The sequence below is a fragment of the Macrobrachium nipponense genome, chromosome 10 (assembly GCF_015104395.2).
Source record: "Macrobrachium nipponense isolate FS-2020 chromosome 10, ASM1510439v2, whole genome shotgun sequence".
NCBI classification, from domain to species: Eukaryota; Metazoa; Arthropoda; class Malacostraca; order Decapoda; family Palaemonidae; genus Macrobrachium; species Macrobrachium nipponense.
In genome coordinates this window covers 8,233,139-8,248,138 of record NC_087204.1, presented here as the reverse complement: position 1 = coordinate 8,248,138, position 15,000 = coordinate 8,233,139, and the positions used below count along the sequence as shown (strand labels likewise).

At 34.7% G+C, this 15,000-nt stretch overlaps 1 protein-coding gene across 1 annotated transcript in view; it reads right to left on the bottom strand.

The window, feature by feature from the left end:
• Nucleotides 1-1,091, bottom strand: part of LOC135224273 (cingulin-like protein 1) — a 1,461-nt gene extending 370 nt beyond the window's left edge. The window contains exon 1 of the mRNA XM_064263121.1: nt 1-1,091. This exon is cut by the window's left edge and continues 370 nt beyond it. Within this exon, the coding sequence (XP_064119191.1) occupies nt 1-1,091 (1,091 nt within the window).
• Nucleotides 1,092-15,000: the final 13,909 nt, after the last annotated feature.

The following is a 15,000-nucleotide window of genomic DNA, read 5'->3' as shown; positions in this document are numbered from 1 at the left end:
TCAAGTTGAACTTTCCTTCTTATCATTTCGTTCAGCTTTCCATTTGCCTTCGGGTTTTCTGCCACAACAGTTTTAGATGCTTTCTGCAAACGGATGACTTCCATTTGCTTAAGGGTGCACTCATTTTCCAGTCGGAGGAGCTCTCTATCTTTCTGCAAGTTCTCCTCCTTGAGGTTTTCCAGTTCCTCCTTTTTCTCAGCTAATTCAGCTTTACATTTGTGGAGCTGTTTCACATTTTCTTGGGCCATCTGTTTCTCAACGACAAGGACTTGTAACTCGTCCTCTAAGTCGTTGATCTTGGAGGTCTTCTGCTCGCTTTCCCTCTTAAGACTTTCAATGGTCTTCTCTTTCCTTGTGTTCTCTTTGCGGAGGCTTTGCAAGTCCTCATTTATCTTAGTTATCCTAACTTGCATTTCTATCCTGCTGTCTTCTCTTTGCTGTAGATCTCGATGCAACGTCTCCTTCTCCATCTCGAGAACTACGACAGTGTTTTCCAAAATGATCAGCTTATGGTCCTTCTCTTCTCTCTCTTTCATTTGCACTTCGGTTACCTTTGCCTTTTCCATAATTTTGCTTTTCAACATTTTCATTTCTTCGGACATTAAATAGATTTGAGAGTCCTTTTGTTTGTTCAACAGCTCGATGTCTCTTATGTGTTCTTCCATCTTCATACTTCCTTGAGTCAGGGCCTTTAACTTCCGTGCTAATTCATTTATGAGCTGGTCTTTCTCTAACATCTCTTTTTCAAACCTTACAAAGGCATTTTCATTCTTCATGATTAGTTCCTCGAACTTTCGACTAGTTTCCAGATGCGGTGAGACTTCTTCACTATCCGAACTGTCATCATCTTCACAGTCTGACTGACTGTCTTCTTCATTATCCCAAGCGTCGTCTTCTTCGTTATCCGAAATATCGAGTTCGTCAATCTCAGAATGAGCAACTCGGTTCTGCAGATTTCCAGCCTCCTCAAGACAGCCAGAGTTGGCCAAGGCCGAGAAATCGACAAAGAACCGAACCATACTAATGCCATATCCACGAAGTATAAATACTTCAGTGAATAGCACAACAGGTATGGCAAACAAAAACCCCATATTCTCGCGGGGGACTTGACGAACCACGAATTCAAAGCACTGTGCAAGTACAACTGTAAGCAAACTTAGAAACATCTTTGTTTGTTATAAATCAACTCTCTCTCTGACTTATCACTAATTTTAAAAAAAGACGCGTGACGTTTCTGGATTCTGCTGTCTTCAGGAATGCTTGCTGATCTCCGGACACAGTTGACGTGTCTGGGTTCCTGAGTCATTTTGGGCTCCACGGGAGTTGCTTCGGTCTTCAGAAGAGAGGAATTTCTATGCAGTCCTCGGGGACCTTCTGAGCACCCTGGAGCCAATCTTCACACACACACACACACACACACACACACACAGATATCTATGTGAACTATATTTTTAGTAGAAAATAACTGACAACTGATTCACGATTTAAGTCATAAATGAGAAAGCTAACTAGAATGCAAATTTATTATTTATATGATATTTCGTACAAGAACATCAATTTGATATTTTGCCTCCTCAATTTCTACTGAAATTTTTTAGGGCAGGAGTACTATCGACATTTTATCAGTATCTGCTCATACTTCAGTATGCCATGGTTAATATATTTTCAATTTAAAAGTTTTAATAAAGTTAGAATTGCGAATTGATCAACATATTTTCTCTTTACTAGCATTAGCTCAGGGTTTAATGTAAATTGACAGATATATTAGTACTTTATACTTTATAAGTATTAGGGCAGTCTTGAGTATATATTGGCCCATACATTTTTACTTTATAAGTATTAGCTCTGGTTTTAGTATAAATCGACTTATATATTTTCATTTTATAAGTATTAGCTTAATTGTAAGTATAAATAGAACAATATATCTTCACTTTATAAGTATTACTAGCTTAAATGTAAGTATCAATTAACCAATATATTTTCACTTTATAACTATTAGCTCGGGCATTTGTGTAAATTGACCAACATATTTTCAGTCTTTAAGTATTAGCTCAGGTCCTAACACAAATGAGCCAGTATATCCCAACTTTACAGATTTTACCTAAAATATAAAGTCCAGTATATTCTCACTTTTATAAAGTGCTAAATAAATTGCAACTCAGACGCGTTCAGATTCCAATTCAGGTCGGTGCAGGTCGTAGAACCTGTATGATACTTGTCATCAGAAAGTTGTCAAAAATGAGGGCTGACGAAAAAAAGGGGATATATATATATATATATATATATATATATATATATATATATATATATATATATATATATATATATAATATATATATATATATATATATATAGTCTCAGTAATTGGGCGGCTACTTGGAAATCTTTAGCTTGATGATGAATAATAGTGCCAACACTAGGAAGAACATCTTTAATATCACGAGCTTTCGAGGTTTAAAACCTCATCTTCAGGCTGAAAAAATGACACGGATAAGAAATCACTAAAAATTACATTAAAATGAATTGTCTGATTAAAGCTTCAGTAAAAACATAAAATAAAACGAACATCACATACAAACTAAAAATTAAAAATTACGAAAAAAAACTAATACAAAGCGCAAATCATACAAAAACAGAAATAAAAATAAAAATAATATGAAAGGTAAACAAACTACACTCAAAAATAAAATGGCTAACGACCCACTTTGTGTACCTACTATGAAACTATGATAGCTAGTTGAATACCGGACGAGTTGTTGTTCAATTCCGGTTCATTTTCTTAATAAACAGTTTGTTTACCTTTCATATTATTTTTATTTTTATTTTCTGTTTTGTATGATTTGCGCTTGTATTATTGTTTTTTTTTCGTAATTTTTAATTTTTAGTTGTATGTGATGTTCGTTTTATTTTATGTTTTTTACTGAAGCTTTTAATCAGACAATTCATTTAATGTAATTTTTAGTGATTTCTTATCCTTGTCATTTTTTCAGCCTGAAGATGAGGTTTTAAACCTCGAAAGCTCGTGATATTAAAGAATGTTCTTCCTAGTGTTGGCACTATTATTCATCATCAAGATATATATATATATAATATATATATATATATATATATATATATATATATATATATATATATATCTATACATTTATATATATATATATATATATATATATATATATATATATATATATATATATATATATATATATATACATATATATGGGGCAAATTAGCTTTAGCATTTCGTAACCTCGTGACCTCACACCTTAGGACAAGTATTTTCCAAAATAATCAAGTTGAATATATATATATATATATATATATATATATATATATATATATATATATATATATATATTCAACTTGATTATTTTGGAAAATACTTGTCCTAAGGTGTGAGGCCACGAGGTTACGAAATGCTGAAGCTAATTGCCCCATATATGTATATAGTATATATATATATATATATATATATATATATATATATATATATATATATATATATATATATATATATATATATATATATATATATCCCTATCCCTTTTTTCATACCACCTCATTTTTTACAACTTTCGGACGAGACGAATTTCTGCACAGTCATCAGGAGCCAATTTTCACACACACAAACACACACCCACACATATATCTATATGAACTTTTTATTTTAGTACAAAATAGCAGACACTATACATGATTTAGGTCATAAAGAAACGTTTTTTTAATATGCACACAAACAAATGAAAGACAGAGAGAGAGAGAGAGAGAGAGAGCGAGAGATCGAAAGAAAACTTTTTTAACATGTACCCAAACAAATTAAAGAGAGAGAGAGAGAGAGAGAGAGAGAGAGAGAGAGAGAGACGAGAGAGAGAGAGAGAAAACGTTTCTTTAACACGCACACAAACAAATGACTGCAATATAGAATGTCCTTTCGCCCGCTGAACCTTGCACTTTTCACCCACCGGCGATGCCAGATTAAGGATTTAAATGACCCTCCTTAATAATCAGAAATATCACAATAACTTAGGAACGGTGTTCTTTGAAAAGCAATTTTTCGTGAAATGGTATTGCCCCATTTTTGTTATTGACAGTGTGATATGATAGAGAGAGAGAGAGAGAGAGAGAGAGAGAGAGAGAGAGAGAGAGAGATGATACTTTAACTCTAGAGACTTCGAATAATTGTAACATTCCCAAACAAATTATCTACGAGTCTGTATTCCGGATATGCATCTATGGCTGGCAGGCTTCTCTCTCTCTCTCTCTCTCTCTCTCTCTCTCTCTCTCTCTCTCTCTCTCTCTTCTTACCTTTTTTCCTCCTAATTTGGAAAAGTGTAAGCATGAATGTTAAGTAGACAAATAAAGAGCTTTAAATATTTTTACCTAAACCCCTACTCTCTCTCTCTCTCTCTCTCTCTCTCTCTCTTCTCTCTCTCTCTCTCTCTCTCTCTCTCTTCTTTACCTTTTCCCTACTAATTTCGAAAAAATGGAAGCATGAAGGCCAAGTTGACAAGTTCCGGGTTGCATCCTGCCTCCTTAGTAGTCCATCAACTTTCTCTACTATTTGTGCTTTTTCCAGTAGGCATTTTATATATATATATATATATATATATGTGTGTGTGTGTGTGTGTGTGTGTGCTTCAAATATACAGTAGATTGCACGTGACTTCATAATTAAGCGAATACCACAGAAAATGATAGGAAGAAAATCCAAGCGTTTTCGTCTTGACTAAGACTTTGTCAATGTCTTAGTACTGACGAAAGCGCTTGGATTTCTGCCTATCATTTTACTGTGATTTTAACTTATATTATATATATATATATATATATATATATATATATATATATATATATATATATATATACTTATAATATAATGTGTGTGCATTTATAAAATGAATAGGTACCAATAGCAGGTAGCTTCAATATATTGCAGGAGAAAATGAGGATTGATGAATCATATAATCCCCTTTTATAGGCGTCGGTGCATTCATTGCGAATCATCCCCGGTTAGAATAAATATCACAACGATTCTAATAACGAATTAAATGAAATGCAACGACGAGAGCGGATGTCCAAAACGAATATTACGGGATAAACACGTAATGAAATCACATAAGCAAAATTCAAGAGCGATCCACTGATGCAATTTTGTTTACAGCGGTAATGCCATTGGTTTATTCTAATTCTGAATAGTGGAAGAGAAGGTGTGATGCTACAATCGAATCATTTTTAAATAAAAACATCCATTTAAGCTACAGATAATCCGTTATATCAATTCGCTTGTACCTCGGAGATAATATAATTTCAACAATATGTTAACCAAAAGGGAAGTATTTTAATTGATAATAAATTCGTCGTCTCGTGGAATCAAACCACGGAAAAAAAACAAGAACTCAGGCTCTTGGACGTGTGGGTTTAAGGTGCGTCATTTGTAGTCAATAGTTCCTGTTCTGATGTTCGATCCCAGAGGCGACGAAACTTATTTTATCAACTACAACAAAATCCCCTTGGTTATCACATGAATATATATTTATTTCTGAGGTAGAGTGAATTGGATATTAAGGGGACATTTTTGTAGCTTAAGTGTCTAATATATATCTATATATATTATAGATATATATATATATATTATATAATATATATATATATATATTATATATATGTATATATATATACATATATATATATATATATATATATATATATATAGTATATATAGATATATATGGTAAAGTATGAATATATATATATATATATATAAATATATATATATATATATATATATAGAAAGGAATTTATGTCACCCATCGTGAATTCTTAAGCTCCCACGATGCTATATCAATTCACTTCCAGCGGCTCTTAGCGTCTGGAAACAGACTAAGGAAATTCCATGCTAGGCAAACTCGACTGTCAAAACGGTGGGCGGTTTATATCTCGGAGCGTCGCGTTTTTCTTCGAAGTTCATTTTTCGCATACTGGGGCAGTAAGTCTACAAACTACTTTGTTTGTTGTTGCTGTCTAGTTTCGGAGGAAGGAGAGGTCTATGGAAGAGATTCCCGAAACGATATCCTGACAGTTTTATCTTTTAAATATACAGGGTGTCCATAAAATCCCAGTACATTCTGAGCAATAATACCTGTAATGGTACTGGGGACTTTATGGACACCCTGTATGTGCAATTATATAATCACAGAATATGATCTTAAGCTATGTCATTCTTGGGACTCTCTCTCTCTCTCTCTCTCTCTCTCTCTCTCTCTCTCTCAATGTTCTTGTCGATTAGGGCTTAGTGAGATCGATGAGAGTATAATCTTTAGCGTCATCATAATCTTAGGGACTCTCTCTCTCTCTCTCTCTCTCTCTCTCTCTCTCTCTCTCTCTCTCTCTCTCTCTCTCAGTGTTGATTAAGAGAGGAAATCAGATTACATAGTCTTAAGCTACAGCATTCTTGATTAATAATCTACGGGTTACAGAACACCCAAAATATACTCAAAATACCTGCATATTTACAAATTACGGCTAAAATTTCCAAAAGCCATTTAAAAAGGGCTCTGTACTCGGACACAAATTGAAAGTTCAAAGACTTTTTTTATAAGAGGGCATCATCACCTGTACTTCGGAGCTGGAAGAGATCTCTCTAAAGGAAGCCTTACAATGGCAATTGAAATGTTAACGAGAGTATGTCTGGGAGGGAGGGAGGTACTACAAGTGTTTAAAGAGATCTGAAAAGCGACCTAAGTCTGTCACCCATTCTCACTTATGTCGTTTACTTGTCAAAGACAGATGTTTAGAAGGAATTAAAACAAGACATGATCCGACCTCTAGCTTACTCGGGACGTGCGCAAGGTTTTTTTCCCCCCTCACGCATATGTTGTAAACATTATATACCTAACTTGACGTGAAGTGGACTTCGTAATTAATACTCATACCTAGTCTGCTCATTAAACACATTCATATATTCTCGGTTATAAGTGGAAAAGCGGAATAATTGAACTGAAACAGCCTAAATTCAGTACACCAAGTAAATGAAAACATTGGTTAAAATTTAACCTTAAATCAAATAAAAACTACTGAGGCTAGAGGGCTGCAATTTGGTATGTTTGATGATTGGAGGGTGGATGATCAACACACCAATTTGCAGCCCTCTAGCCTCATTCATTTGAACCGTATCTGGAATCCTCGTAAAAATAATGCTATCTTTTTTTCTCTACGAATAAAAACAGAGAAGTTAGTATGGTCGGATATCCTGATCAAAATAAAACACCTGCTGGCACATTCTCCTAATTAAAATTCTACACATATAGCCCGACTTTTGTTCAATTCCGTCCCAGTAGTTAAGACATCTATAGCGAACACACATGGAGTACACACATACATAGCTAGTCCGACCCTTAGCTTTTATATATATATATATATATATATATATATATATATATATTATATATGTATATATATATATATACATATATATATATATATAGATATAATATATATATATATATATATATATATATATATATATATGGTATATATATATATATATTATATATATACTATATATATATATATATGTGTGTGTGTGTCTTCGTTCGTGATTTGGACCAAAAACTTTATCATGGGCCCCTATATATACTAATTTCTCCACCCCCATTTGATAATCACATTAATTGCATTCTCTTTGAAAACAAGTATAAAACATCTGCCCATCTTGTCAGTTGTCTGAGAAGAAGTCATTATCCATTTGGATCAATGTCTAATGTAAACTAAATCCGTTTCCTGCAAAGTACGTCAATGTCTGAGTCTGTCTGTCTAGACCGTTCAAAAGAAAGAGGAAGTAGCGATTCTTCACCCTCGGTAAATCGACAAATGAGACGCCATAATTCTTTTACTAGAGGAAATAAGCGCATCATAATCAAAGTTGCAGCATCCGAGATCCCTAAATTGCCCCCAAAAGTTATTTTACGACCCCGTAGCTCGCGAGCAAATTCATAATAACAGCCGGGTAGCGCTCAGCGCCTCGAGATGTGAGGTGGGATTCATTGTCTCTCCAGGTTTCCAAGACGGTCGATTTTGAATGGATTCCTGGAGTGGAGTCGGAAGGTTATGTATAATTATTTATATATATGTATAAACGTCCCATTAAAACACTGGTAGAATCTTCACTGATAAAAACAACAAGATAATAGGATCAGCCTTTCCAGTGGAGCCTGGGACTCTGACCGTATAGACAATATCCATGATCAACCTTTCCAATAGAGCCTGGGACTCTGACCATATAGATAACAATATCCTTGATCTACCTTTCCAATAGAGCCTGGGACTCAGACCATATAGACAACAATATCCTTGATCAATATTTTCAATGGAGCCTGGACCCTGCCAATTAACATAACCAACGTTGGCTTAGCGGTGACCCCAGGCATCTCGCCTAAGGGCATATTACCCACTTTAATATTTTGCCAATGTATAACTCCTTCTGTCATTCACTATTTGATAAGAGTAGAAGTTAGTCCACCGAAATATAGTCCTTAGCTTTAAACCAGTGTTTAATGGGCCTTTTATACTCTATATATATATATATATATATATATATATATATATATATATATATATATATATATATATATATATATATATATATATATATATAATATATATATATATATATATATATATATATATATATATTATTTTCCCCAACACGTCACGCCTCTCAAGACGCGTGAATTTAGAATTTCCTCTATCTGGTGATTGAGAATTCCATCAATCAATCAGAAAGTATGGTCAGTGAAATAACTGTCTTAAACGTTCAGTTGCCGTGTGTCTGCATCTCTTTCAGAAAATTTGTAATGGCCTCTTAGGCTTCCTCCACGTGAATATACAAGAATCATATACCACCACAGCGGGTATCAGGATTATAGAGGTGATTAGGTCGGGCATGGCCAAAAAAAGTTGGGAAGCACTACATTGGTACACGGGGTATGATAGCCATCTTTTATAATAATAAAGTTATAGAGGATCTGATCTTGTTTTTTTTTTCTGTTACTGTTGTTATTCACATCAAGATATCTGTGTAAAATCACATGCCGTTATTTCATTCGTCCTCTTCAAAAACCTGATGGTCACGTTTCCGTATGTCTAATTCGCTCACTCGCTAAAAGTCACGGCGCCAACACTAACTCGACGAAATTTAGAATTGAGATGAAGGTCTATTTTCCCCGACTATCCGATCATTTCTACTTATAGAAACCTCCCTTTGTCAGAACGGCGACATCTCGAATATAACGGAGTCCTTTTGTGCCGACCTGAAAAATATCACATTCGCATCTTTATAAAAACGTACGTTTGGTTGTGCAGTCTCATTTCGGTCGTCATGATCCATTTCGAATGAAATGGCCCAGATTTCTCTCGTGTTTGAGCCCCGAAATTATGTCCCCATTTTTTCAGGAGTCACTGCTGGGGGACCAGGAAAATGATCATTATGGCAAACGGGGATTTCACAGAGCTGGTATTGGGATGGAACAGATTCCATAATTCAGGTGAAAGAATTATCTCTCTACCTCTTTTACGAACTCGAGGAATGAGAGCATTCGAGAAATGAGTAATAGAGGGGTTAAAAATCATTTGGAACGAGTAAATGTGTTAAGCATTGTATGAATAAGGACACATTTCTTGTACGCACTGACATTTTCTCTGCATCGAATAATTCCATTTCACATACATTATACATTCACTTTAGTCCCAACATTAAATTCTGTAGGTTCATTGATTGAAGCTCTTGGTATCTTACAGCGTGCCTTCGGCCCCTAGCTGCAACCCCTTTCGTCCCTTTTACTGTACCTATTTTCATATTCTCTTTCTTCAAGCTTACTTTCCACCCTCTCTAACAATTGATTCATAGTGCAACTGCTTTGAGGTTTTCCTCCTGTTACACCTTTCAAACCTTTTGCTGTCAATTTACGTTTCAGCTCTTAATGACCTCACTGGTGCCAGTGTTTGGGCCTTTTGCATAAATTTTACATTCAGGTCACATTCAGTCTTGGTATTTGAATTACTGTTATTCTTATGAAACTTTATTTCACAAAGAGAGTCAAAAGTATTCTCATTTGGAGACTCCGCTTCATATATAAGGCTTTGATATTATCATTATGAATATGAGGTATTATTATTATTAGATTATTATTATTATTATTATTATATTAGTTATTATTATTTTATTATTATTATTATTATTATGAGACTCCAGGGATATAAATTACTGGTACTTCAGTTTTAAAAAAAGGAAAAATACCACGGAGGAAAATTTTATTCTTCTTTGTCTAACTCTTAAAATGTTCATCTAAGGCATTTATTTGTAAATTGAAAGAAACTGTAAAGTGATATTGTGAAGGTATTGACTAGCGATTTTTATTTCAAAGAGCAGACGTTCAATAATACTTCGTTTTTTTTAAAGTCAAAAGAAAAGTAGCATCATGATTTTTCTCATCACTGACGGCTTGAATTCATTCAACCCCCCACTCTCCCTTTGTTGGCGTCAGTTTTAATAAGAGCAAATTCATCTGGGGCTATCTTGACAGTCTACGCTCCGTGTGTGGCAGGGACAGACGAACGCACAGAAAGAAACGAATCCGCCATCAGTGAGCGGACTTCCACGGGAAGATAAATTTCGAGAGAGAGAGAAAAAAAAAAAAAAAAAAAAAATGGAAAAATGGATTTCTTTCGCATCTTATTAAATATGGAAGGAAGGAACGCGAACAAAATTTCTTATTGCAAACGAATTTCGGAGAGGCACAATGGGTGTCTCGAAGCTTATCTAGTAAATGTGACGTTATCAGTAATTCATGGGGATATAAGAATGGAGGAAAGATGGGGGTTTGGCGTCTCCCTTTATTTTTTTCCAAACTTTTGTGAATTACATTTTCTTGGACTCTTTCTGACACATATTCACGTGTACATAGAAGCTGTTCCAGCCAGACTTCCTACTATAGTAGATTCACATCACCCGTGCATCTGGGGTTCTAAACCAGTTCTCTTTACGATGTTCATGATTGGCTGTTGATAAGCCAAATCACAGAGCTGGAAACTCTCAGTCCTCCTCTCGAGAGTTCACATAGACAGGAACGTATGTTCCCACCTCTCATGAGGGCTACTGTTAGAAAGACGTATCCCTCAGGAGAGGTTGGAACATTACATCCTGCCTATGTGAACTCTCTCGAGAGAGACTGAGAGTTTCCAGCCCTGTGAATGGCTTATCAACAGCCAATCAGGAGTGTCGTAAGGGACTGACTGGCCTAGATATCAGATGCACGGGTGATCTGAATCTACTGTAGTGACATCGGTCAAACTTAAGCATATAGAATATGGCGTAAGTTTAATCGTCTGTAAATATGAATACTTCACTGAAGTATTCATATTTACAGAGTATTCGATTTGCGATTTGTTAACTCATTGGGAATATAGCTGTAGGATCAAAATCATCGCGTATAAGTATTAGACAATGTTAGTCAAGTTACTTAATGTTAATAATAATAATAATGATTACGAATATTCTTAGCTTTCAATATGCTTACCCGATGACTTGTTTGAAACGAGAACGTGCTTTCCTGAACGAGCATTGCATGATTAGTAGGAAAACTAAAAAAAAAAAAAAAAAAAAAAAAAATAAGAAGAAAAAAAAAAAAAAAAAAAAAAATAGAAATCTCGTTGGACGGTAATAACATCCTCACCCTGTGTCCTTTGACCTTGGTAATATTTTGTGGTTAACTAACGACTAGCTAATTTTGAGTTGCATTATGATATACATATTACTATTACTATCATTATTATTATTATTGTTTTTTTTTTTTTGCTCTATCACAGTCCTCCAATTCGACTGGGTGGTATTTATAATGTAGGGTTCCGGGTTGCATCCTGCCTCCTTAGGAGTCCATCACTTTTCTTACTATGTGCGCGTTTCTAGGATCACACTCTTCTGCATGAGTCCTGGAGCTACATCAGTTTTTCTAGATTCCTTTTCAGGGAACTTGTTATTATTTGGTAGAAGACCTCATTTAGGCAAATGCTGTTAAAGGGACTGGCAGAATTAAGCGAGTTGATTTTATATACTGTTTTTTCTCTTTCGAATTGTAAGAAAAATAGAAAAGAAAAACAACATATAAAATCTACTCGCTTAATTCTGCCATTCTCTTTAGCAGTATTATTGTTATTATCATTATTATTAGTAATTATTATTATTATTATTATTATTATTATTATTATTATTATTATTATTATTATTATTATTCAAAGGAAACTCATAATGAGTCAATATAACAGGAAAAGTAAATCCCCAGTAGTATGTCTGTTTGATTTTGTTATTCAAAATATACAGCTGTATATATTTTGAATAACAAAATGAAACAGGCATACTACTGTGGATTTACTTGCCCATTATTATTATTATTATTATTATTATTATTATTATTATTATTATTATTATTGGTTGCAGGTCCACAATAATATAGCGTGAGAGTTTATGGTCTTTAGTGGATATTAAGAGCTTTCGAACCTTGTGCTGGGTTCATCTTCAGTCACTTGGCTCAAGTTGAACCCAGCAGAAGGTTCGAAAGCTTTTAATATCCATCAAAGGCCATAAGTTCACATGCTATTATTGTGGAACGGCAACCATTGTCATCATTTTCGACACGGAAACTTGTGCCCATTATTATTGTTATTATTATATTATTATAATTATTATTAGTAGTAGTACTAGTAGGCAAATACGTTGACGAATCAATTAAACTTATCCAGCCCCTTTCAACTGGATACAAGTGACAGGTCTGCGTCTCAGTGACGTGGTCCGTATGGTGTTGGCGTACCGCCTCGGTGGCCGCGAGTTCCATTCTCGGGCATTCCATTGAGGATGTGAGAGATGTGTAGTATTCCTGGTGATAGAAGTTCACGAATCTTGACGTGGTTCGGAAGTCACGTAAAGCCGTTTGTCCCGTTGCTGAACAACCACTGGTTCCATGCAACGTAAAAACGCCATACCAGCAAACAAACAAACAAGTGGGAGAGCGTTGCCCAAAAATGCTAAAAATAGCATTGAATCTTCATATACAGTAACAAAACAAATAGAATGTCTGAAGCGGAAATGGCTTCGTTTCCACCTGGTGTCCAATTCGATTAAGCGTCAACGAAATGACTTTTTTTCAGCTCGCTGGACGACTTTGAAACCAGTCGCTCTAAAGAATAGGAGAGAGATAGCGAACGAAGGAGAGAGAGAGAGAGAGAGAGAGAGAGAGGAGAGGCGACGAAGTGAGAAAGTAATCTTCTCTTTAATGTCTTTAATGTCTTCCTTTTTTTTTATTTATTTATTTTTTTTTTTAATTTTTTTTTTTTTATAGCTGTGTCGGTAATAGCCCCGTATTTAGGAAATTTATATCTGAAGCCCTTTTAATTTGTTAATAAAATCTTACGGTCGTGAAATTATCATTCTTAATTATTTTTCTTTGGCTTAAGTTCACGTTCGAGACAACTAAATTATGGCAATATCTGTAAAGACAAGCGAGTGAATAGTGTTGATATTAACGGCGCAATCAAGTTTTCTGTACAACGCATAATGCTGTATAAAACCGCCAACTATAACCGGCAGCTCTACAGTTGCTAACCAGATGCGGTAGAGTCAGGGTGTCTCTCATGGCGCCGGAAAGCGCTGCCAGATGCATGATCCATGCCTAAATTTAACCTTAATTAAAATAAAAAAATGGTGAAGTTAGAGAGTTGCGATTTGGTATGTTTGATGATTGGTGGGTGGATGATCACAACACCAATTTGCAGCTCTCTAGCCTCAGTAGTTTCGTAAATCTGAGGGCGGACGGACAGAGAGACACACAAAAAGGTTTATGGCATCTTTTACTGCTACCTCCATTCTGCTAAATATAATTAAGCGCGATTCGGAGAAACAAATTACTGCTGCCACTCCATCACAGATTATATCTCGCGATTTACTCATTTCTGAAAAAGAGATTCTAATCTCGTTGCAATAACAGTTCCCCCTCTTTCTTCTTCATTCGTTTTTACTTATTTATTCTCTCAACGCTTCCCTGAGAATGGGGAACTAGTACACTGAGATTGCCAATGACAATCTATTTTGTGTCATTTCCTGGAACGATGCTAATGTAATATTTAAAAATGTATACATATCTGTAGTATGTATATATATATATATATATATATATAATAGTCTCTATATATATATATATATATGTATATATATTTATTTATATATATATATATATATATATATATATATATCTATATATATATATATATATATATATATATATATATATATATAGCTATGTTAAGTTATTTTTCTCCCTCCTGAAAGACCAGTTTTTGCCGTCAACCACTCCAAGATTCTCTCGTACTCACAATAGATCAATTTTTCTTGTCGTACCTTCTGTATAAAAAGTTCTGAAATGACCCAGCGTATGCATAACTTGAGGTTCTTTCACGCGTTTCTTCGGCCCCTAGCTACAACCCCTTTTGTTCATTTTCACTACTCTTACTTGCCACCCTAATAGTGCAAATACTTTGAGGTTTTCCTCCTGTTGCACCTTTTAAACATTTGCCAAAGGTTTTATATTATGTGTATTGGCAGGAAATGAGCACAGTAGAGGGCCATTGAGAGAGAGAGAGAGAGAGAGAGAGAGAGAGAGATAGAGAGAGAGAGTTCCTTTCAGACCAAACATCAAAGGAACCGGATGGGAGGATTTATATAAAACAACAGCATATTTTCCCAAGATCAAAGCGTCCTCATCCGTTTCGAAGCTTCTCACCAACCCCTTAGTTTATGTAAGGTGCTCGCTAATTATATAATGAAATCACTAAATTAAACAAAAAGGAAAGAACGCATAATTGATAAGAAGTTATTTTCACAAACGAGGAGAAAATAAATTCATCTTGAAAGTTTTTCTTTGAAACTTATTTCAGCACTGGTAAGTCGCTTAGTGAATG